Source organism: Gobio gobio, assembly GCF_949357685.1.
Source record: "Gobio gobio genome assembly, chromosome: 2".
NCBI classification, from domain to species: domain Eukaryota; kingdom Metazoa; phylum Chordata; class Actinopteri; order Cypriniformes; family Gobionidae; genus Gobio; species Gobio gobio.
In genome coordinates this window covers 7976483-7999512 of record NC_137098.1, presented here as the reverse complement: position 1 = coordinate 7999512, position 23030 = coordinate 7976483, and the positions used below count along the sequence as shown (strand labels likewise).

Genomic DNA, 23030 nt, shown 5'->3' with positions numbered 1-23030 from the left:
TTTGATTGACAGCCTATAGTCTCATATTACTCTGATTGAAGTTAATTTGACATAAAAGATGATGCATACGATTAGAAAAAAACCTGCCCTTATTAAAGAGATAGTTCTCCCCAAAATGACAGGTTTAAATGAGTCAAGGTACCAGCACAGAAACACACACACATCAAATTATTGTTATCGACAGAATCCCAGAAAATATCTGGATTTTTTTTGTCAATATCGCACACCCCTTTATATGTTTGTCAGAGACTGAACCCCAAACGTTACCTTCCTGCCCCCAGGGGACGATGTGTCAGGAGGGGGTGTGCTGTTGGTGATGTTGAGGGGGCTTGAGCCACAACTAGAGGGGGATGAGCCTCTTATCCTGTGAAAGATAAAACCAGATGCAATAACGTCATCAAGAGTGTGACTCAAGTGCAGATTATTAGGCTCAAAACCATGTAAACGGATCCGCTCACCTTTGGATCTCCATCACTTCCTCTGCGATCATGCGGCCGATCTTTCCTGCTCCGGGTCTCGTGCCTCCAGGGATTCCCGGCACCGTCTTCCCTGAGCCTGCATCAGAACATTGACAAGAAAAGACACCGACTGCCTACGTATATCTGTTGCAATGAAAGTGCTACGTAACCTTCCAGCATAGTGTTCTCCCTTAGCAAACTAGGTAGTAGCAATCTCTTATTTACATATATATAGAGAGCTTTAAATATCTTTAGTGTAAATATTGCTTTGTCCTGTTGTGAGACTTTTCCTTGTGATTTAATTTTGTGCTTAATTTTCTCAGCTTCCATACACTGCACTGCAACCAATCTGTCACACACTCAAATTTAAAATCGTATTTAAATTTCATATAAAATTTCCATCCATTTGGATTACACAGTTTCAACATAAACAAACTAATAAACTTAATGCGGTGCATATTTGTCAGATACAGCAATTAAATGGGAAAGATAAACTAAATGTGTTTTACATATACAATAACCAGGTTTATTTATTTATCATCAATAAATCCCATTTGTTTCAGTCTATACAATACATGAACTAATCGAACATTGTTTGTTCCACAGCTTTAATTTGATTTATTTTAACTTATTAAATGTAATGGTTTTAACAATGAATACATTGATGCTGATTCTAGGCAATTTCAATAAATGCATTTTGAAAATATGATTATTTAAAGGGGTCATAAACTGGCTTTTTAATTTTTTTATACTGTTGTCTGAGGTCAACTTATGACGTTCTTGTGGTTTTAACATTCAAAAACATCATAATGAATAAGTAATAGGCTAATTTCTACCTTGGTTTTGAGGCTCTCTCAAGCAATGCTCAGTTTCTATGGGCGTGCCGCACTGAAGACTTGGAAGTAAACGCCCACGGCTAGGATTGGATAAGATTTGCATATTTAATGTGCTTCAGCTCCCTCAGTAAATGTGGGAATTGTTTTGAAAGCGTGTGGAGAAACGACAACCGGAATGAATCGCCCACAGGCCTCACAAAATGTCTTTATCAAACAAACACAATGATTTATCTCTCATCCACCCGCGATTGATTGGAATGTTATTTTTTTATTACTTGACCCGCCTGATCAGTGGATATAACCACGAACCATATACACACACACGCACGCGCACAAGCCCTTCAAATATCAAGTCAAGAGAGCGAAAAACGCAAATCAAGAAAGGAATGTTATTTCACTATTTAAGATACGTTTTGGTAGCCCGTCTGGAAAACACATAGCCCCTTTGCGAGCCCTGGCCCATACATGTCCGAGTCTGATCCCGAATCGCAATGAACCGACAACACCACAAATAAAGGATTATTCAGCCTGTGACAGCGTGCTAAGGTATGTTCAGTTAGACATGTACACATAATCAATACGATCTGTAACAGTGCAATACTATCACATATAAAAACATGTTTTACTCACATTAGTGTGTTGCTTCATTCATTCATGTAATCTCAGCCTGTCTGCAAATCCAGCCTCTTGTTTACAAACGAAATCCGTGGTGAAATGAAAGAACAGACACGCAAAGTCTTCCCCACGTGAGATGGATTATTAAAAGTAAAGTTCATCCATGCATTCATAATATTGGAATCTGAATGAAGCTCATGTGGTATCTTTATTGCTTAGAAGTTCGATCCGGTTTAGCTCTATGTAGGCCTATATCATGTCAGGCACGAGTCGGTGGGCGGGGCTACAGAATCAGGCGTTGTTCTCCTTCTGTTGAGGCGGTGTTCCACCACACGATGACGTCAAGGGTCGGCATATTCTGAAATCGATCGTTTGCTGGGCCTGGTGTCAATAAAAGCTTTTCTTTGACTAACAAGGAAGTTTTCAGCTCTGAAACTTACAGGATATTCTTATATTACCATGACCTTTTATATATCAAAAGCTCAAGGGAAAGTTGATTTCTCAATTCATGACGCCTTTAAATAAAATAGATGCACATAGTTAATATTAAACTATGCTATGATGTTTTACCTATTTCATTTATGTATGACTGACAAATATGCATTTGCATCAGATGAAGTTTATTAGTTTTACTAGTGTCCATTAATCCAGAACACTTTTTAGGATGAATCTCACAAAACAGAAATGTCAAATGTATGGAAGCTTGTTTCTGCCCCAAGAATCAAAAATAAAAAGGTAATTGCGACTTTTAACTCACAATTGCAAATTTACATCTGACAATTTCGACGTTTCTTTCTCAGAATTGCGAGATATAAAGTCACAATTCAGACTTTTTCTCAGTTTATATTGCAATTCTGACTTTAAAACACGCAACTGCAACTTTAAATCTCAAATTTCTGAGAAATATATATATTTTTTCTTCTCAGAATTGGAATTTATAACTCACAATTGCGAGTTTATATCTCACATTTCTGAAAATTGAAGTCAGAATTGTGAGATTTAAACTGGCAACTGCAAGAAAAAAGTCTGAATTGTGAGATAAAAAGTTGCAATTATATTTTAAATTGTTTTATTCTGTGGCGGAAACAAGCTTCCACAGGGTTAGGGCATGGTTTAACAGTCACTAGTTTATTTGTTGTGTTAGAATGTGGAGAGTAAATTGGATCCTCTTACCGTCTCCGGCTGTAAGGACACTGTCCATACTCTGGGGGGAGGCAGTGAGCTGAGGATAGTGAGGCTCTGCTCCCTCAAGTGAACTGCCCCTTCAAAACACACCCATTCAGGTCAGTACACCAAACCATCAGAACACTGATAACATCTATTATTAACAGACGTTTTGTTTACTTACGAGACGACTGTATTAGTTGAGACTATGTATTCTACTTCTTTGGTCCAAGGGTTCATGAAACTGAACCAGCGACTTCTTAAAGTTATAAAAGTGCCATCTTTAATCTTGAAATTGTAACAGTTAGTGTTGATCTTCTCTCTCATCTGCAGCACTGCAAACAGAGACGTGCAGATCAGAAATCTCGAGATGAGTCTGGTCTCGCTGCGCTCAGGAAAAGTACGGAGAGCATCGCTCTATAGTTACCCTGTCTGTGGCATTCAGCAAGATGTCCGATGTCATCCTGATGGAAATACTCATAGAAAGACGTTCCCAGCAGCTCTTGAGGTAGATAAGCAAGAATGGCCGTGGCCCTGAAATGAAAAGAGCAATCTTTTACACACAGAGGAGCACAAGTGTTTTTACAGTGCTTGAAACTTTAATTCGACAGTCCACTTGACACACTAACTATAAGTAACTTTGTTACTAAATGTCAACTGCCAGCCATTAGAGTATTAGTAGACTGTTAGTTTAGGGTTAGTGGAATAAGTTGGCATGTACATGAAAATTTCTTTATAATCAGTAGAATATCTGTTGGGGAGCCTCAAAATAAAGTGTTAACAGACATTAAAGGGATAGTTCACCCAAAAATGAAAATTAGCCCATGATTTACTCACCCTCAAATCATCCTAGGTGTATATGACATTCTTCTATCAGACGAACACAATCAGAGTTATATAAAAAAATGTCCTTGCTCTTCCAAGTTCATATTCAACTTACGGAAAAAGTGTAGTGCCTCTCACAGTTCAAAATGCTTACGCTACGAATGCATAAGCATTTTGAACTGCAAGAGTCGCTTTGGATAAAAGCGTCTGCCAAATGCATAAATATAAATATAAGAGGCGTTACACTTTTTCCGTAAGTTGAATTTGGAAGGCAATCTGGTGGAAGCTAGATAATTTACTTTATAAAGTTTTAAATATGGATATTTTTCTTACACAAACGTGCTGTTTCACTTCCAAAGACCTTTATTAATCCCCCGGAGCCGTGTGGAGCAGTTATATGATGGATAGATGCACTTTTATGGACTTCAAAAACAGAGCAACATTCACTGCCATTATAAAGCTTGGAAGAGCCAGGACATTTTTAATATAACTCCAACTGCATTCGTCTGAAATTTTTGGGTGAACTAACCCTTTAAAGGTGCCATCCTAGGTTTATATAACTTTCTTATTTCAGTCAAACACAATCAGAGTTATATTAAATAATATCCCAGCTCTATGTGTTTGACCCACGAGAGGCATCTACATTCACCTAAGCTTACGCTACTCCTACATCCTAAGTCATGTGTCGGGTCAGAGGTTACTCTTCTGCCGGAACTCGACTCGCTTACAGCTGTTACCAGAAGCCAGTGATTATAGTTTATAAAGTTACAAACAGTGTTGGGTCCGAGTCCACCTTTGTCGAGTTCGAGTCAAGACCAAGTCTTAAACAATCAAGTCTGTGTCCAAAAGTCGAGTCCAGAAAGTAATTAAATTGAAAAAAGATTAGACATTGCTATTGTAAATGTTTACCTTATATTAATATTAACCTTTCAACCCATCAAACCAATGGCAATATAAAATTGAACAAAAATACCACTATTACATCTTGCCATTGCCATTTAACATTTTTATTTTGTCAACAGAACCTCAACTAGTTTCCAATCAAAAATGTTTTCAAAGAATAAAATGGACATAGATATAAATGTAGAACTGGATGAAAAACACAAATTAACCTGTTTTATTGTATGTCAATTATTTAATGCCTCTGGTATCACCAAATGCTAATGTTTTGGGGTGGGCGTTACTAAAATCTTATTTCACGATAATGATATGTTTTCTCAAGTAGGATTATTCAAGTAAGAATAAATACTATAGAAATTGATTAAAACAATTAAATGTCTAATAAAACAAACTTTAATGTACAGTGATTATTATTAAATTTACTAAAGTTAGTCAGCAGTAGAGTGAGTGAGTGAGTGAGTGAGTGAGTGATTTTCTCTTTGTCTTTTGCTGTTTGATAAACATTTTACCAGCAGGTTTATTAGACTGCTATATTGACGATTAACTCGTTCCAGACACATCAGTAAGAGTTGATTTGCAATCCGCAGAGTGCTTCTTTTTACCGGATTTCTTGCAAATAAATTCTTTATGATTTTCAGAAGCAAAACAAATTATTGCTGACTTTGAAGACATTGTCCTAGCCACGTGTGTGATGTGTTTTGTCTGCAAGCATAAGATGATGCTACTGCTGCCTGCCGGTGTGGTGCAGTAAAATGACAGGCGGGGAGACGTTAATTAATTTCTCATCTTAGTTTTATGCCGGTTTTGTTGTTACACATGACGCAGACTCGACTGCACTTGGAATATTTCCGAGTGCAAAATGTTCAAGTCTGTGTCAAGTCCGAGTGAAAATTCACCCGAGTGTGTGACAAGTCCGAGTTCATTCAAAATTGGACTTGAGTCTGGACTCGAGTCCTACCCCAACTCTAGTTATAAATATGGATATTTTTCTTACAAAATGCATTATAAGGCCCAGGATATTTTTTAATATAACTCCGATTGTTTTTGGCTGAAAGAAGAAAGTCATATACACCTAGGATGGCTTGAGGAGGGTGAGTAAATGATGGGGTGAACTAACCCTTTAAGACTCCACAGGTGCAGTTGAAATATAAAAGCCAAACTGTTCCTTTGTCACAGGCATTATGCAATTTATTTAGGTGCAATGTCTGTCCTATATTTCAGCATCTAGCCAGGCCATGACCTTACTTCCAGCTATTCCATTTATCCATTTCTATATTTGGATATTGACCAGCATTGTGCTCACAAAACCAAATAAGCTGTCACGCTAACATCAGGATTGGTCATACAGTCACCATGACCACCAAACATCTGAACCCAAATCAGTGGACAAAACAAACATCACCCAACCAATAATCAATTTTACCTCACACTTTCATTCAAGTAATTTAGAATCTGGAAAAGTATACCATATTACAGAAGCCATTCCACATGTTGTAGTGCGTTGGCATTGTTAAAGGTTATTTAACTTAGTTAAGGTGCTTCATCAAAGCCCATTTACTGTTGCTCTGCAAAAGTTTGCAGGCCATCCAAAACCATTCCTACCAGCTAGCAAACGAACCGACCCTAAATAAATGATTCCTTTATGGAATTTTTTCATATTGAAGTGTAACATCGCATCCACTGTGCGATGTTACTAAAGTTTCTGCCCTACTGAGAGGCTTGCTATTGGTTGGCGCAGCGAAAGTTTACCCAACTATAACTTGATGCGACATTCACATATGGACATTTTTCACCACTGGAAGTCCATCAGGCAAAATTCTTCATTGCACAGATTTGGATTTTGCTTGTGAAATTCCTCCGAGCAACGTCAATTATGCTAATTATGTGACCACACCTTTAAACTGCTACTGTATTTCATGTTCATGTAGTCCAGTAGTCACCACTTACCTTTGGTCCACAAAGACAAACTTCCCATCAATGGCATGGCGCGAGACATACTCTGTCGGCTTCACCCGGATGTCTCCATTCATAGGTTGTGGAACAATATGAGGATGTAATCGGCCAATGGCCACTAAGCAGCTGAGATTACAGCCTTCATTATCAGGCTCATTGTCTTCATCTAAGCCCATTTTAATGGGCGGCCAGCTCTTCAGATAGCCAGTGCTGTGGATGGTGCAGAAGCTCTTGCGATCGGCTGCAGGGAGAACAAAGCAATAGTTATGATGAGGAATCGTTGTCTTTGAATGTTTGACAATATTCACACTGATTTACCATTCTTTTTGGAGCAAGTCGAGGAAAAGTCCTTTTCCTCCATTTTGACGAGGGACCTGTTGCACTTCATTCTGCAGAAGAAGGAGCGTCTGGCCCCCGAGCACAATCTCGAGGGACTAGGGGCAATGTCTGTCCTGACCCGCAGCCCGGCTGAGAAAATAATGCTCTGTCAGATCATTTTAAAAACTGGTAAACAAATTAAATGTTTTTAATTAAAGGCTGGAATACACTTCACGACTTTTGTACAGATTTGTGCGGAAAGTCAGAGCCAGTCTGTAGACTCTCGGCAGTCGGAGTTGACAGAAATACCTTCAATGCCCTTCAATATAAGCTCTTCATGTTATCTCAGCTGGTCAAAATACCATCATGTGTAGGCTACGCACGAACAACGAGCGAATTTAGCCCTTGCACAGCATTGTTTCAAATGTTCGGTAAGTTCTGTCAAGAAATATACATAATAAAAGCCGACAAATCAAGTTGTGAACATATCCCTATGCCTTTAGGTTTGGTGTTAAAATGGCTTTTTTTTGGGTCCGGACCAAACGAATCAAGCGAACTGAACTACAAGTGTGAACACACTCAAAAGTCCTGTAGTGTACTCCAGCATTTACTTTTTGCTTGCATAATGCTGTATTTAAGGCATATAGCAGCAAGTACTAACTTACTTTTAGCATCAATGAGTCTCTCCCGTGGTGCTGTGTCAGATGACGAGAGCTGCTCTTTGACTTTTGCAATGTCTTTAGGATGCAAATAATCAAACAAACTCTGGCCAATCAGGTCGTTCTGTAAGATGGAGAGAGCGCAGGCTGTATGAGTCACAGTCGGAGTTCTGAATCATATCATGGATGTTATGAAGCTTTAGTAGGCCTTACCTGACTGTAATTTAGAATTTTGTTGACAGACTCTGACACAAAAAGGATCTTTCCCCGATCACAGCCCACAACGAATAGAAAACCATCAGCAGCCTGAGACCCAGAGTGAATCACCAATGAATCACAGCCATGGATTGTCACTCAGCATAACGCAAAAACACTCATTTCTTTAGGTCACCTACCCTTAATATTAAGTGCTTCAGCTCATCATCTGATAAAAAGGCTGGCTTGTAGTTAGCTTCAGTATAAGGGTTTGCAGCACCTAAAAATTAAAAATAAGCACATGCATGAGTAATTGATTAATACTTGTTGTGAGTATGAGACACTTTCCGTTCAATTGCAACACATTTGGGTCCCTGTGAAACTGGTGCTCATTCAAAAACTCTCAAAACTTATGCATTCTCTCACAAAAGTACGGTTACCGGAGAAACTTTGCTTTCACTCCCAAAAATATTGAAATATAGTTTATTTCATATTATTGACATCATTAGTTTTGCATTTGCTCAACTTTCTTAGGGCAATGCAAAAATTTGGGAGCAAACGCAAAAGCACCGAAATATAATTTCCTTGCCCGGTCTCATATTTTTTTTCCATCACCATGTCCTTTTAGGGGCTCTGTAGAGACTGACTGACCAATACAAAAAATGTTTTGTTTACTGATTATTTGTATTTAATACTGATTATGTATTTTATCATTATTTTTATTTTTAGAACTCATATTTTAAGGCAAGGCAAGTTTGTTGATATAGCACATTTCATACACAATGGTAATTCAAAGTGCTTTACATAGAAAAGGTATTACAATAGTGATAGAATAATCACAACATATGCATAAGAAATAAAAATAACAATCATATTTAACTAAAGGCTAAAATACTATTCCTGACTAAATTCGAGGCTCCCCTGTCTGAACAGAAGAGTCTTTTCGGTTCGTGAGACACACTAGTAGCATCCCGGCTTCCTTGTGACCTCCTGCCCTTCAATAGGGAGGAGTTTTTCCGATAATCCAGGTCGAATGTTCAGTGAAAAAGTCATCCCTTCCATCCCAAAAACACAAACACAGTTCGCATGAGCAACTCGATAGCACGAGCACGACAGTCCAACTAATAAACATATTACAATTATGACAAGATTAGAGGGTTATATCGATCACGAAAAGAGGAACCAAAGGAAACAAACATATATTAGGAGTATATTACTGTTCGGACAGACTTTGGGAGCTGACGCTTGAAACAGACAGTGAGGAGGTTTAGACGCTCCAGGCTTATATGGTGTGGAAATGAATGGGTCTTTATCATCGCTGAAGTGAACCACAATACGATCGCAAATGGACAAGCAAGCGAACATGACACATGAGCATATTCAAGCAAAAACTAGCATCTGTGAAACAAAACAAAACCAATGTTACTCGCCTATCGAGAAGAAATAAAGCAACCTCGCCTTCGCTCCTTGAGTTCTCTCCAGCGCTGGAAAGCTGATACTTCTTGCCTGATCGTAAGCCTTCTTTTGTTCCATAGACATCTTCCATATTTGTTTTTTATCTGCCATCTCTCTCTTTCTATTGTCGCTCGGCTAATGTCCGTCCTGTGTCGTGTCTTTTGAATAATGACATGCACTAAGCGCTCTCTTCTCCCCATCATTAGTAGACACGCCCCTTACTGCTGATTGGCTATAAGTTTGTTTTGGTACTCGGCCCGAGACACTTTTCTAAAGCAGTTTTGAAATACCACTAACCCCACCTTTAATATTCATTATGAATATTTTAATAATACTATAAATAATATCAGATTTAATAATACACATCATATAATGAAGTTATTTTACATTGCAAAACAAATTTGCATAAATTCACTGTTCCATTTTAAACAACTCAATTATATATATATATATTAGTTTACAATATACAATATTTATCAGTTTGTTTTGAAACCATTATTGGTGATTACATTTTTGTGAAATAACAATGTCAACATCATACTCTTTCGTTTGAACTTGTATTTACATGTTTGAAATAATTAATAATAACAGTACTCGGCAACAAAATTACTTGGATGCACATGTCTAGAAATAAGATGACATTTAAAATCCCAGCTCTATGGGAATGAATGTGAGTGTGAATCTCACCTCGAAGTGTTTTCATATGCTGGACCGCCATGCGCAGCACGGTGAGTTTATCCAGTTTACGGGACATGGCGTTGCAGGTAGGCACTAATGAAGCCAGCTCATCAATAAAGCTGTTCATCTTGTCTCTACGTCTCTTCTCGATCTGACTGTGAGCCTCCCTGTTGACAACCAACAGTCCAAAACAATGTTACAATTGGTGGCATATGATCTACAACAGGCTTTATCCACTAATACAAAATTAAAATAAATACAGAAATGCTCTGAATTACAGCACCTTGCATTCTTAATCTGCTGATCGACCCTGTTGAGAGAAAAATGATTAACTTAACATCCAGGAAATGAATCAATCATGTAGGCTATGTATAAACAGATGAACCATTTTATTCAGACTCCTTGAGCAAAATCTCACTGGATTATTACAATTATATCAACACGTTATCATATCGGCAAGGCATATCGACATTTACCGTCCGATTCCGATGTCGTACTGATAATATCGTGCATCCCTATTGATTTGAACAGAAAAGCAAGCATACTGCATGCGAGGGCTCTCTTTATAATCACTAAAAAGCTGTCAGTCATTTTACTCAATCTTATACTTACTGTACTGGGGTTCTTTTTAAGCAGTGAGTGGATTCTAACTTAAACACTTCTGATTGGCCATTGCGTTCAAGAAATCAACAGATATGTTTGTGATTGGCTACATTGCTCAACGCTGTAAAAACATGTTGGAAATAAAAACCTTTGATTTTCCCCCGTGCAAAAGACATACACACACACTGGATTGTTTCGCCAATATGCTATTATTATGTAGAAAACTGATCGTAGACGAGCAGTTATGAGCAGTTTTTTCCTCTTAAAGCAATCAGAAACAGCAGCATACATTCGTTTGAATGAGAAAATTCCCAGCTTGTCTCAAGTCTGTTGCCAGGGGAAGGATAAGCCTTGCCCAGCCTTACACACACTCCACCTGTGGCCATGTAATTGCTCATGTAAATGCTCTGATACCTAGCAGATTACATGTAAAGGACTGTGCCATCTAGAGTTTGGTGACTGAACTCTATAACTTGTGATCTCAGACATTTAGACCATACTGTGTATATATGAGATATATATCTTAATTCAGTTTACCTTCCAAGTTGTTTGTCATTGTCTGCATCCATACTGTCCCTTAAAAATGAACAGTAAACAAATACATTAGCTTAAATAGTACTTTGAATTCAAATGCATGAAAGTCACATATGCTTATACTGCAAGTTGAAAGGACAACATATTTCTCAAAACCTAATATTTCTGAAAAGCAATCTTAAAAAATTTTCTCTTCCTTGTTAAAACTCTGCTAAAAATATTTTACGTTTATTTATTTTTTAATTGTTTATTTCATCGGAATGATAAGGGTCTTGGTAAAGGTTTGAGCACTTGCTATGTGAACACGCACATGCAAAAATCATGGACATGATTTTAACATTTGTTAAATGGTATTGAAAAAAAATAGTCGCACTCGTACTCCTCGCGGTCAAAAATGGCCGCATTGAAATCGAATGGGAAACAAATTTCATCTAGTGGAAGTGTTTGGTCCTGCACCCAAAGTCACTCTCCAGAGCCGCTCTGAGAGTCACTTTATGAGCATTTTACCGTTTCATTTGAGGAAAAAACTATCGTCATATCATAAATATGACAAAAGTTTGGTTTAACTTGAGAGAAATATATTCCGGTTGTACATTAGAATCTAGATATGTCTCAATGTAATAATAATACTAACACTAACAATAATACATTTTTAATAAAACAATTTTTTAAGGAATAATCAAAAATGTTCTTCCACGTTTAATTTTAACAGTAGCTGATTGTGCAGCACGTTGTTCGACAAAAAGGTTTGTTTAATTTAATTTGAGTAAAAGATAAATTAAATCCATGTTTTATGTCGTCATTTTAATACTAGAAAATACAAACACATAATTTGTGGAAAAAAAAATATTAATATATTTAATATATTATATATAAATTTGGTCAAAATAAATAAATTAAACTTAAATTGTATATGTTTCATTATTGTAATTAATTAGAAATGCTTTTTGATTACTACTAATTTAATTGAACCATTAAAATGGAGTCCAGAAGAATAAAAACAGAATCCAGAATAATAAAAATGGAAAAAAAATGATTTATGAAAAAAATTTAACAGAATTTGAGACAAAACTAAATGGATTTCATAGGGTCCTACAATATACTATGACTTGATATGATATAACTCCCAGGTCACGCACAATCAACTCCAGCCTGGTTGGTTCATAATGACTGGTTTCATAACTGAGAGTAATTGTACACCCTGTTTACCTGAGGGCTTGACATTGATAACATCTGCTGCAGATTTAGTTTTCTCTTGGTTAAGTAACTATTTAGTTACATGAACCCCTATGACCTCAATTATTGACTTGATGTAATGCCTGAGATTTCAATCTAAATAAAGCAAAAATCTGCTCTTGTTTGCAAACAATTAATTCATACTCTTCATAATAATATGCCAGTTTTATTAGAATCTCAAGAACCCCCTGTTGTTTACAAACCCTTGGGTGGGAAACCCTACATTACAAGTTCTTGTTAAAAAACGAATATCAAAAACAGTAACTGCTATTTTGCATGATATTTAGACACTGAAACTAAGAATTAATTGTGACTGTAAACTGTTTTGATAGTGTTGTTTATGTGCGCACACACACACATATACACACACACACACACACACACACACACACACACACACACACACACACACACACACACACACACACACACACACACACACACACACACACACACACACACACACACACACACACACACACACACACACACACACTGTTGAGTAGTTTGAGCACCTGATTAACAAAAACGATTCATGCAAATCAAGTAGTGCAGACTACCATAATCGACAGCAGCACACTGGTACAACAACAATCCATGCACATGAATCAGATCTTTAAAATGCAGAAAGTGCTCTTGTCCATCCCTTGATGAATAATTAAAGCTATAATCAGAATGGAATGTTCTCACATCTCTATTAAGCGCTTACCTCTTCACAGGCGTTAATAGCCTAGCATTAACTTCGCCAGGCAAATAGCACTGTGCATAAGGAGCAATCTATAACAAGTCAAATTTTAATAAAAAGGAGGCATATTGAGCTGAAAACAACATTAACCAGCCCACAGGTAGCACCCGATTAAACTGGATTGTGGGTGCTGGGAGAATAAGACGCAGGTTTTTGTGCAGAAATACTGTTCAGTGAATTTGCCTCTAATTGTGTATTTGAGTTTATTTGTAAAACATGGAATGAAAAAGCCAATGGTTGTAGGTGTTTAGTTAGTGACTTTATAGTATGGTGTGATTAAAACTGATACGATTGCTCTGTTAGTGCGTATAAAATGAGTGTGAACACTACCATCTGAACTGCTCAGTCCGCTTCCAAATGAACTTAACTGGTTCGACTGAAATATGAATGCAGCACAGAGCAAAGACATCTAAACAAGCAAAAAACAGGACGTGATGTCTCAAGATGCAAACCCAGAATGCTCAAGAATACCTGGTTCTTGTCATCATAATCGCTACGTTGCCCATTACAGTTCAGCAAAGGCCTTGGAATCGCTGTCTCCTTGCAGAAGACCATCGTTTGTGTGTGTGTGTGTGTGTGACGGAGGGATTCCTGCCGCTGTTTTGACTCCATTACACATTTTATAAGCTCTTCATGAGTTCTCAGCTGGTAAAAATACCATCATATGTAGGCACTAGGGGTGTAACTGTTCAAATTACTCACAGTTCAGTTTGTATCACGGTTTTAGAGTCACAGTTTTGGTACGATTCAGAGCAAAGATACACATAAAAAAAACATTCTAAAACTAACATTAGTTTCCAGGTACAGAAATTGAATCAAGTAATCAAAAGTAATATAACATTGCATATTTGACTGTATAAATTAAAGATTAATCCTTATTAAAGTTACAAAAGCTAATCAATTAAGAGCAGTGAGTGATTTCCTTGTCTTTTTTTGTTTGATTAACATTAAAAACACAAACAGCAGGAATATTAGGCTGCTGTCACTTTAAGACAATGCACAGATCTAATATACTGATACTGTACACATGCATTGTCTTTTTCGACTGTTTAGGTTCACTTTATGCCGAGTTCACACTGCCAGATTTTAGCCCCGATTTTGACTTGCCGACAGGTTTTGCGAAATCGCAGACAAATTCCCGAAATCATAGGCAAATCGGAGCTTGTGCACGTGAGTGACAATCCCGCAGTGTGAATGATCAAAGACGCGATCAGAGAGAATCACAGATGAGTGATTCACGATTCAAACTGCTGCTGTGTGAAATGTGTTTTGACTGAAAATTACATCTGCGATGACCGACAGCCAATGAGAGAGCCAGATATAGGGCAGCTGGAGGTTCAGGGAGGAGTTATAGACCAGAATATCAGTATTTTTATAGATATATTTACAATAATATCAAACAGAAACAAAGCACAAACATTTGCTTGACCAGCCGCAACAGCAGCACATTGCAAAATGATTTATTTTCCCTCCAACTCTCTTTGCAGAACACAACCCTTGCTCCTTGTCTCTCCCCAACCATTTCCTCCACCATAATCTTTTTTCTCCTTTTTGCTGCAAATCAGCGCACAGACAATTTGGATCGCACTACAATTTGGAAGTTTCTGCACTGCAGTCTACATTTTTAATAACAATTCCAATCTCGCGCGAGAACTCCAGTCTGATGCACGTGTGATCTCGCGTTGTTTCCTTCTCAATTCTCGCGTGTGTTTGCTTGTGAAACGTAGTTTGCGGACTGGACAGAGCTGTCGGCGATTCTTCCTCTTGCACAGTCATCTTGTACTCGCCAATCTATCGTGCAGTGTGAACACAGTAGGGGTGACCCCGAATAGTCGAAGATTCGATGCATCGGTATGCGGAGCCTGATTCGACCACCGATCTCACAGTCGAATCTTCGCGGGTGTTATGAAATGAGGATCATACCATTTTGGCAATATGGGGGTGCGTAATGTCTAATTTCACACAGAACTACTGGTTTTGTACGGTTATATTAAGTTATATACAGCCTTTAATTATGATAATGCTGTAGAAAAAAAACGTGAAAAGAAAGAAGCGTTCAATAAATATTTTTAACGTGTGTGTGAATAAATCTAACCACCCCTGTGACAGATTTAAGTTTCACTTTCCCTGATCCAGACGAGGCGCATCTTGGCGGCAGGGATCACCTAATGTCTGGAATAAGAAACTCTAAAGTGTGGATGCACTTTGAAATAGTAAAAGATGATCCAAAAAAAGTCAAATGCAAGTTGTGCCAACAGCCCATGTCCTACCACTCATCAACAACAAACATGGCTTTCCACTTAAAACGGGCAAGTTTAAGAGCGCACTGCAGCCGGCCAACGTCAACAAGTTGGTTTTCCCCGCACACAAGCAGAGTGAAAGAATGGATTTTTTTCGATCGGGTAGGGTACAAGTGTTTTCAAACATTTCAGCCGTTTCTAATTTTAATTTGCTGTGAACATGTTTAGCTAAAAAAACTGCCACTTTAGCGTTTATTGTTGTTGCGGCAGTTAAAAATAGAAATTTCACAATTCTGGCTAAACTTTCATTGTTTTAATAATTTATTTATTTTTATTTTATTGATTGGTCACTCAGGGTTACTTAATTTAACTGTGGCTTGTGTTTTTTTTATATATGAAGAGTTCAGATGCTTCAGATGCTCTCCGCATATAGTATACGTTCATAAAATACTTTCACTTCAAACCCACTAAATCCCAGCCTCAGCCTATTCAGAAGTACCGGTACTTGGGTAGAAACCTATACATAGAAACCTGTCAAAAATGCTTATTTTAAAGAAAGCTGTCAGACGGACTAAGAGGCTTTTGCATCTGAAGTCTTCATATGTTTCCCTGCACTTTGGCATTTTGCACACATTTATTATGCTCCCTGTGACTTGATTTCGTTTTTATCTATTTTTTTATTATTAGTAATGTATATTCTGTTCTAATTTAATTCTGTAAATTAATACTTTTTATTGTTTTTCGTTGTCTCGATGTTGCGCTGCACTGAAAGCATGCTGGCACAGCAATTTTGCCGATTTAATTTATTTTCGCAAAATGTGAAATGCAAATCCTGTCTGCAGTCAGTGTGTTCTTTTCCTCTCTAGGCAGGTATTTTGTTTAGGTTTATTCATCAAAATGTTCGTTTATATATTTGTGTGATGTTCTGTATTTCGATCGCAGCTTTAAAATGTTATGAGAAAACGTTTTACAAATGTTTATCCACCACATTACCTTTTATTTAAACCTAAATAAGAAAGCCATTGTCAGTTCGTCTGTCAGTTGGTAGGCAGTTTTGGTCGCTTTATTAAAAGTTGTTGCTGTGTGGAGTGTGTAAAATAAAATAAAAATAGTTTTACCCTCCTGCTGACTGTCGTGCCCCTCCCAGTCCCAACCCATTCACACACACATAGATGATTCGACTATCGGTCGACTGTAGAAAGATTCGAAAATTCTGATTCGAATGTGTAAATCATTAGTCGGGGACACCCCTAGAACACAGCAGTGACTGAATGCTGGCCCAGATAGTCATGTAGTGTGAAAAGAGCAGTGATCCGACGAGTTTGAAAATTGTGCAGCCTGAACTCGGCATAAGGCGTAACCGACTATGTCTGCTACACTCTAAAAAAAAAGGCTCGTAATCATAGGGGAACCTTTTTTAGTGCTATATAGCACCAATTTTGGTGCTTCAGTGGTTCTTCAGCGGTTCTTCAGAGGTGCTATATAGCACCTTAGTCAAAGAACCGGTGAAGAACCTCTGAAGAACCGCTGAAGAACCTCTGAAGAACCGCTGAAGAACCACTGAAGCACCAAAATTGGTGCTATATAGCACTAAAAAAGGTTCCCCTATGATTACGAGCCAAGAACCATTTTTGGTGCAATATAGAACCTTTTTTTTTTTAGAGTGTAGGATACACATCAAGCATGCTGACAATTTTTGTGTGAATTTGTCCATTCAAGCACAAAACTTGAAAGAGAACTCAATATCTGTGTGCTATCAACACCCGGGTGATGACGGTGTAAATGACTGGCCATATCTGAGCATACGGCAGTCGCATTGAACAAAGTTTACAAAGAGTGACTGTTTTTTTGTCCATGTTTTTTTGATCAATCGCTGTTGTTGTAATGTATTGGGAAGCCAGAATGCGTATTCATCGACAGAAACATTCATTAGCCGAGCTCTGTCTGTTTTACGCATTGTTATTTTTAACAAACCATATTATAGAAGTCAGATTGAACCGTGGTGCAAGTGCACCCCGAACCGTGGGTGGAGAGCGGTCCAGTTACAATTTTTTACAGAGAACCGTTATGGTGCGTTCAAACCGGACGCGAATGATGTAATAAATTGCGCTATTCACAGAAAGTTGGACGCTTGAACATTTTGAGTTTACTCGCTTCATTCGCGCATGACATTCACTTCATAACAGACGCGAATTCGCGTCATGGGAGGGCTTCTGCCAGCCAGCTCGTCTCGTTGGGAAATGGCTGACATGGGCTGTGTTTACACGTCTTTTTAAAATACCACTGGTAATGTGTGACAAAACGTAGTTTTAAGACTATTTCAGGCGATAATGTAGTTGTTTAAAGCTCAAATCTGTGGTTTATTTATAAAAAGAGTCTAATGCCTATTTGAACATTTTATCTGACGTTTTTGGAGTTGTGAGCTCCAGTGGATCAGCGGCGCTCATTAACCCCGGCGAGAGCAGCCTTTCCTCGGCCAGTCCTTCTGCCGTCTGCCGCTGGCTCTGATGTCTCTGTGGTGTCTCGAGCTATAATTCGTCTTGTGTATATGTAACGGCCGATCTTTGGTTTCATGGATCTATAATTTGTTCCCTGGCAAATCGTTTAGGCTGAGGGCAAAGTGAAGTTTCATTACTTTTTTATTTTTAGGCTATAACTTTACGTTACCGTTGTAGCCGACTAGCACTGACTTTGAATGTTTGACTGAATTGTTTGCTTTATTTCATGTATAGCTTATTATACCTTTTACTTATGCTTTTGTATTATTGATCATACATAAACTTGCATTTACAAAAAGAGACTGGGTTGTGTTTCATGTTATTTAATGTTATCACAGTGATAGGATATGCACACTTGTCTGAACCAGATATTAATATATGATTAATATAAACCAGATTTTCTCCTAATTGTTGTCACTACTAGAGCAAGCTCCTGATTGGTTAACGCGACGCGAATATCCGCCAAAGTTCAGATTTTTCAACTCTGGTGATTCGCGCGAATCACGCGCCAAACGCTCAATTTGCGCCACAGAATGTCTATTAGCGTCTTTGCATTGACTTAACATGTAAATCACTCTCGTGAAATGCTTCATTCGTGCCCGGTGTGAACGCACCATTACACCCCTAGTACATGCATACACAATGTGTCTACAACAAGCACATTTATCCCAGCACACAGCATTGTTTTGGGTGTTCGTTAAGTTTCGTCAGTAAAATACGTCATAAAAGCACCTTAAGTTTCAGTGTTAAAAATGACATTGTGTACGGCAAAAAAAAACAGGACTAAATGTATCTTTTTTTTGGACCAGACCAAAAGAACCAAGAGAACCGAACTACACCCATAGTTAACATGGTCACAATTTTCGCCCTCTCTCTGAAGTGAGAATTTGGATATCAAAGGTGCTGGAGCACATTTGTCTTAAATAAGAACAGACTGGACAGTTTGACCAGTTGGCATCTCTTCATCCATACTCACTGACCGTTCACTCTCAGGGTATTGTGTGTGCTGTGAGCTTGGGATGAGGAATCTCATCCATGAAGCCTCAGATCTAAGAGGATAAAATTGGTATTTTTCTCAAAATCAAACGGGTGAGTTGATACAGTTTGTTTCTTTATTTAATTATATGAATGGTGTGCCTGTCCTCAAAGAGAGACACAAACACTTACAAAAAGGTACTCTGACAGTACCATGGTTTAGTGATGTTTCAGTGATGATAGCATGGTAATATGATACATATCATGGTAGTGTTTTATACTGTCAATGCACCATGGTATGCCATGGTTATAGCTTTTTTGTCACATTTTAAATGTGTAAAATGAAAATAATTTGGATGTTTTGATACTTACTCAAAAGAAAATCCATCGATTCTGTGAAAAGAAATACAACGGCAAAATCAATTTGATTTAATCTCATATTAAAGGAATAGTCCACTCAAAACTGAAAACTCATGTTTCAAACCTGTATAACTTTCTTTGTCCACGCCTTTTTTTTTACACTGCTTGTCCTTAGTAAATCCTGACAGTAGTTTTTTAACGCCAAAATAGGGTTTGCACTGGAGCAAGCTGTTAGTAAATCTGGCCCTTAGTTTCTTTGAAAATTGATCATAGTTTCAATAGTTGAATGTCTCCACACGTTTTTTTTTACAGAACTAAACATTGGGTCTTGAATCTCATAATGAATCATGCTTGCAGTCCATTATGAACACACAAACGTGAATGACAATGAACGATCTTGAAACTGAGTTTGAGGATCTGTTAGGATCCGCTCTTACTGATAGTCGGTCATGCTGCCCTTCCTCTTGCGGCTGTAGTCCATGCCTGGCGTTCCCATGGAGCTGCTGATCAGGTCAGTGGAACTGGAAGACATGAACTCATTCATTGTGGAGGAGATGTCCATTCTTTGGTCTGCCATTAGATAATCTGCAAAATACAAACGTAAATGTAACCCCTTCGTTTCTTGTTTTCTGTTATTGTGAAAACCATATTGAAAGACATCTGCAATTTCACAAACACTTAAAGTTCAGAGTTTCAAAGACCAACTGATAATTAAAGACCTAATACAAATAACACCTTAAATCTGAATTTCGTTATCTAAAGGAGCAGAAATTAGGAAAATGAAGGTAATATTCCTTAAACTCACCACAGGGATAGACGAGGGCTGCTCTTCCTTCACCATTTCCCGAGGCTGTCTGATGCGATTCTCCTCTGCAAGAGAACAGAGTTGTAGTAAAGAGGGATATATAATCTCCACCCAGACAAAGCTTGAGCATTTCATAACCTGGACACAAGAGAGGGGTATGGATGATGTAAGTGAGTAAACAGCAGATCCTGAGTGTGATATACAGGGGAGTCCAAAAGTCAGAGTGAAAATACATTATTGTTTTGTTTTTAACCCTGGAAATAACCCACGTTTTGGCAGGTAACAAAAATGTTACGGCCTAAAATTAACCCTATAAAGCCTACTGTATCACATTTGATATGCAAATTTCTAAGGCCTCTAAATTATCAACATGAATGTCGGCAGAGACCGTGTCAACTAGACAATCCCCTGTGAAGGCCTTGTCAACATGACAGCCATCGGCACATATTGTCAACAAAGACCACAACAACCAGCTTTGGCTGCATACCGGCGTAATGAGTCTGATCTTCAAGCAAAAGGAACTGGATGAATAATATATGAATGATACCAATCCCGATCTGAATTGTGACCTATAATGCTTCCTGAATCATAATCACAACGTGTTCATTCGTTGGCCAGTTCTGGCCCCCCAGTCTGAACCTTCTCCCAAGGTTTTTATCTCCATCCTGTCACCTGATGGAGTTTGGGTTCCTTGTCCCTGTCACCTCTGGCTGGCTTAGGCCTTGTCCACACTAATACATTTTATTTTGAAAACACATCTTTTCTCTTCGTTTTGACCTTTCGTCCAAACTGAGACTGTGGTTTTTCTCCTGTGAAAACTGAGCTTTTTAAAAACATTTTCCCAAGTGGATAAATTTGAAAACGCAGTTTTTTCGCATTGTAATGTGGACTGTGATAATGGAGGTATTTCAAAACAATGACGCATGTTTAGTCATGTGACGCATATTGAACCAATATGTTTTAATGTTTACCACTATTGTGCCTGTTATGTGCTATTCATGTTACTTTGTACACTCTTCATATCACAGTCCTGCAAAAATGTACTCACAGTTGCTGCATTTTAGACCAAACATCAAGCATAGCGTCAGTTCTGACAGGTCACGTTAGTCAAGCTCGCATCAGCTGACGGTCAGCTGATCATGTCTGCCTATAGGAATATGACGTCTATATAAGCTCCTTCAGTATTATCAGCAGCTATCGCGTTCTCCAGAGCTCTTTTACCCTCCTCCACCCCCAGCTCCTCCTCACGTCCAGTCACGATTTGGTATTCTGATACCCCTTGAATCAGACTAAATTCCCGAATTATTTTGTGTTGGTTCTGTTCTGTATACCCTAAGGGGGGTTATTGATGCTCTCCCTGCGTTCTTGCCCAGAACAGAACCATACTGCCAAACTGTACGCTAATTGTCAATCATCTTTGACAATAATGGTCCTGACTCCTGACAGAAATATAATGGTAGGTGAGTGTGACCTATTTTGGTAAATAAAATGATCCTGTCAGAAGAATAGCATGAGAACTTTATTACGTCTGTTCCGTCTGTATCATCTCAGTGAGCTTTTATAAGGTTTTATGCACACGCATTAAGGTGAATTTAGTGTTTTCCGATGTTTCAGTGTGGATGCTCAAAAACACTAGTGTGGACGGAGAGCGCTTTAAAATGAAAATGCAGTTTTCAAATGTATCTGGATTAATTTAGACATAGCTATAGTTAGGGACACTTAATATTCAACAATATTATTAAACTGACTGTACTGACACTGTTGTATGAGAAATGAACTGAGCAGGATGATGACTTTTATTTTTGCAGAACTGCTTTATAGAATAAATAAAGTCAATGAATCAACACTGAACTCACTTAAACTGAACATTAGCTGAAATGCATAATTTTCCTGTTATCACAGTAAAGCTGATTTGAAACAATCTGTATTGTATAAAGCACTATATAAATAAAGGAGACTTGACTTGACACTATCGCCAAAGTTGATTAACAATTAGCATATAGTTTATAAGAACTCCCTGTCCATCCATGCAGCCTAGTGGGAGAGCAGCAATAACCCCCAAAAACAAAACCATATGCCAACATCCCCGAACCACAAACTGATAGCGAATATTTGATAATATCCGAAAAACTTAAGCAACAAGCATTTTGCCAACAATAACCAAAAAGCCTTAAGCAACAAGCATGTTGCCCTTACCCAGATGACTTAAACGAGAATGATGCCAAGGCGTTTCAGCCGATTAAGCATGCATCGGTGAGAGAGATCACTCTGATTGACTGTTCAGCTTAGCAAACCAGTGCATGAGAAGAAAAAATGCAAGTGAAAATAAAAATTCTTAATTGATTAAGCAAGCAAACATTTTTGCAAGCATGTTGCTGATAGCCAGATAAGCTTAGGACAGCATGTTGGCAATAATAATCAGATAAGTTTAAAGCAATAAGCTTGTTTCCAATATCCAGATGAGCCTTAAGCAACAAGACAATAACAACCAGATAAGCCTTGAACAGCTTTAAGATCAAGCATGTGGCTGGTACCCGGATAAACTTAGCACAGCATGTGCAATAGTAACCAGATGAGCCTAAAGCAACATGCATGTTCCAATAACAACTATATAGCCGTAAAGAGCAAGCATGTTGCCTATACCAAAATAGGGTTAAGCATAACATATTGGCAATGATAACCAGATGAGCCTAAAGCAACAAGCAGGATTCCAATAATAAACAGATAAGCCTTGGCTTGGTGCAACAATCATGTTTCAATACAACCAGATAAGCCTTAGCAATAAACACATTAAGGAACAAGCATAATGCTGATACCCATCCATTACAAGCATGTTTTCAATGAGCAAACTGCCTTGAGCAACAAGCATGGTACCAATAACAACGAAAATCATGTTTGTAGTAAGGGGGGCGTGGCTCAGCGAGGTCTGTGATGAGTAAGTAGGTCAAGTGCAAAATGACATACACCTGTGTCTCGTT

At 38.1% G+C, this 23030-nt stretch overlaps 1 protein-coding gene across 4 annotated transcripts in view; it reads right to left on the bottom strand.

The window, feature by feature from the left end:
- The window catches only part of bmal1b (basic helix-loop-helix ARNT like 1b), a 41102-nt gene that overhangs the window by 5018 nt on the left and 13054 nt on the right, over positions 1–23030 (bottom strand). For 2 of the 4 annotated variants that reach the window (XM_079810997.1, XM_079810998.1), the window contains exons 3-19: positions 20053–20117; positions 19685–19832; positions 19260–19280; positions 18893–18961; positions 11197–11235; positions 10340–10366; positions 10066–10223; positions 8124–8203; positions 7942–8034; positions 7735–7852; positions 7070–7219; positions 6746–6992; positions 3501–3607; positions 3258–3408; positions 3083–3171; positions 459–555; positions 268–364 (exon numbers count right to left, since the gene is read on the bottom strand). In XM_079810997.1, coding sequence (XP_079667123.1) covers positions 268–364; positions 459–555; positions 3083–3171; positions 3258–3408; positions 3501–3607; positions 6746–6992; positions 7070–7219; positions 7735–7852; positions 7942–8034; positions 8124–8203; positions 10066–10223; positions 10340–10366; positions 11197–11235; positions 18893–18961; positions 19260–19280; positions 19685–19824 — 1683 coding nt within the window. In that variant the 5' untranslated portion in view covers positions 19825–19832; positions 20053–20117. The remainder of the gene's footprint in view (positions 1–267; positions 365–458; positions 556–3082; positions 3172–3257; positions 3409–3500; positions 3608–6745; positions 6993–7069; positions 7220–7734; positions 7853–7941; positions 8035–8123; positions 8204–10065; positions 10224–10339; positions 10367–11196; positions 11236–18892; positions 18962–19259; positions 19281–19684; positions 19833–20052; positions 20118–23030) is intronic. The other 2 variants (XM_079810999.1, XM_079811000.1) reach the window with 1 other exon arrangement.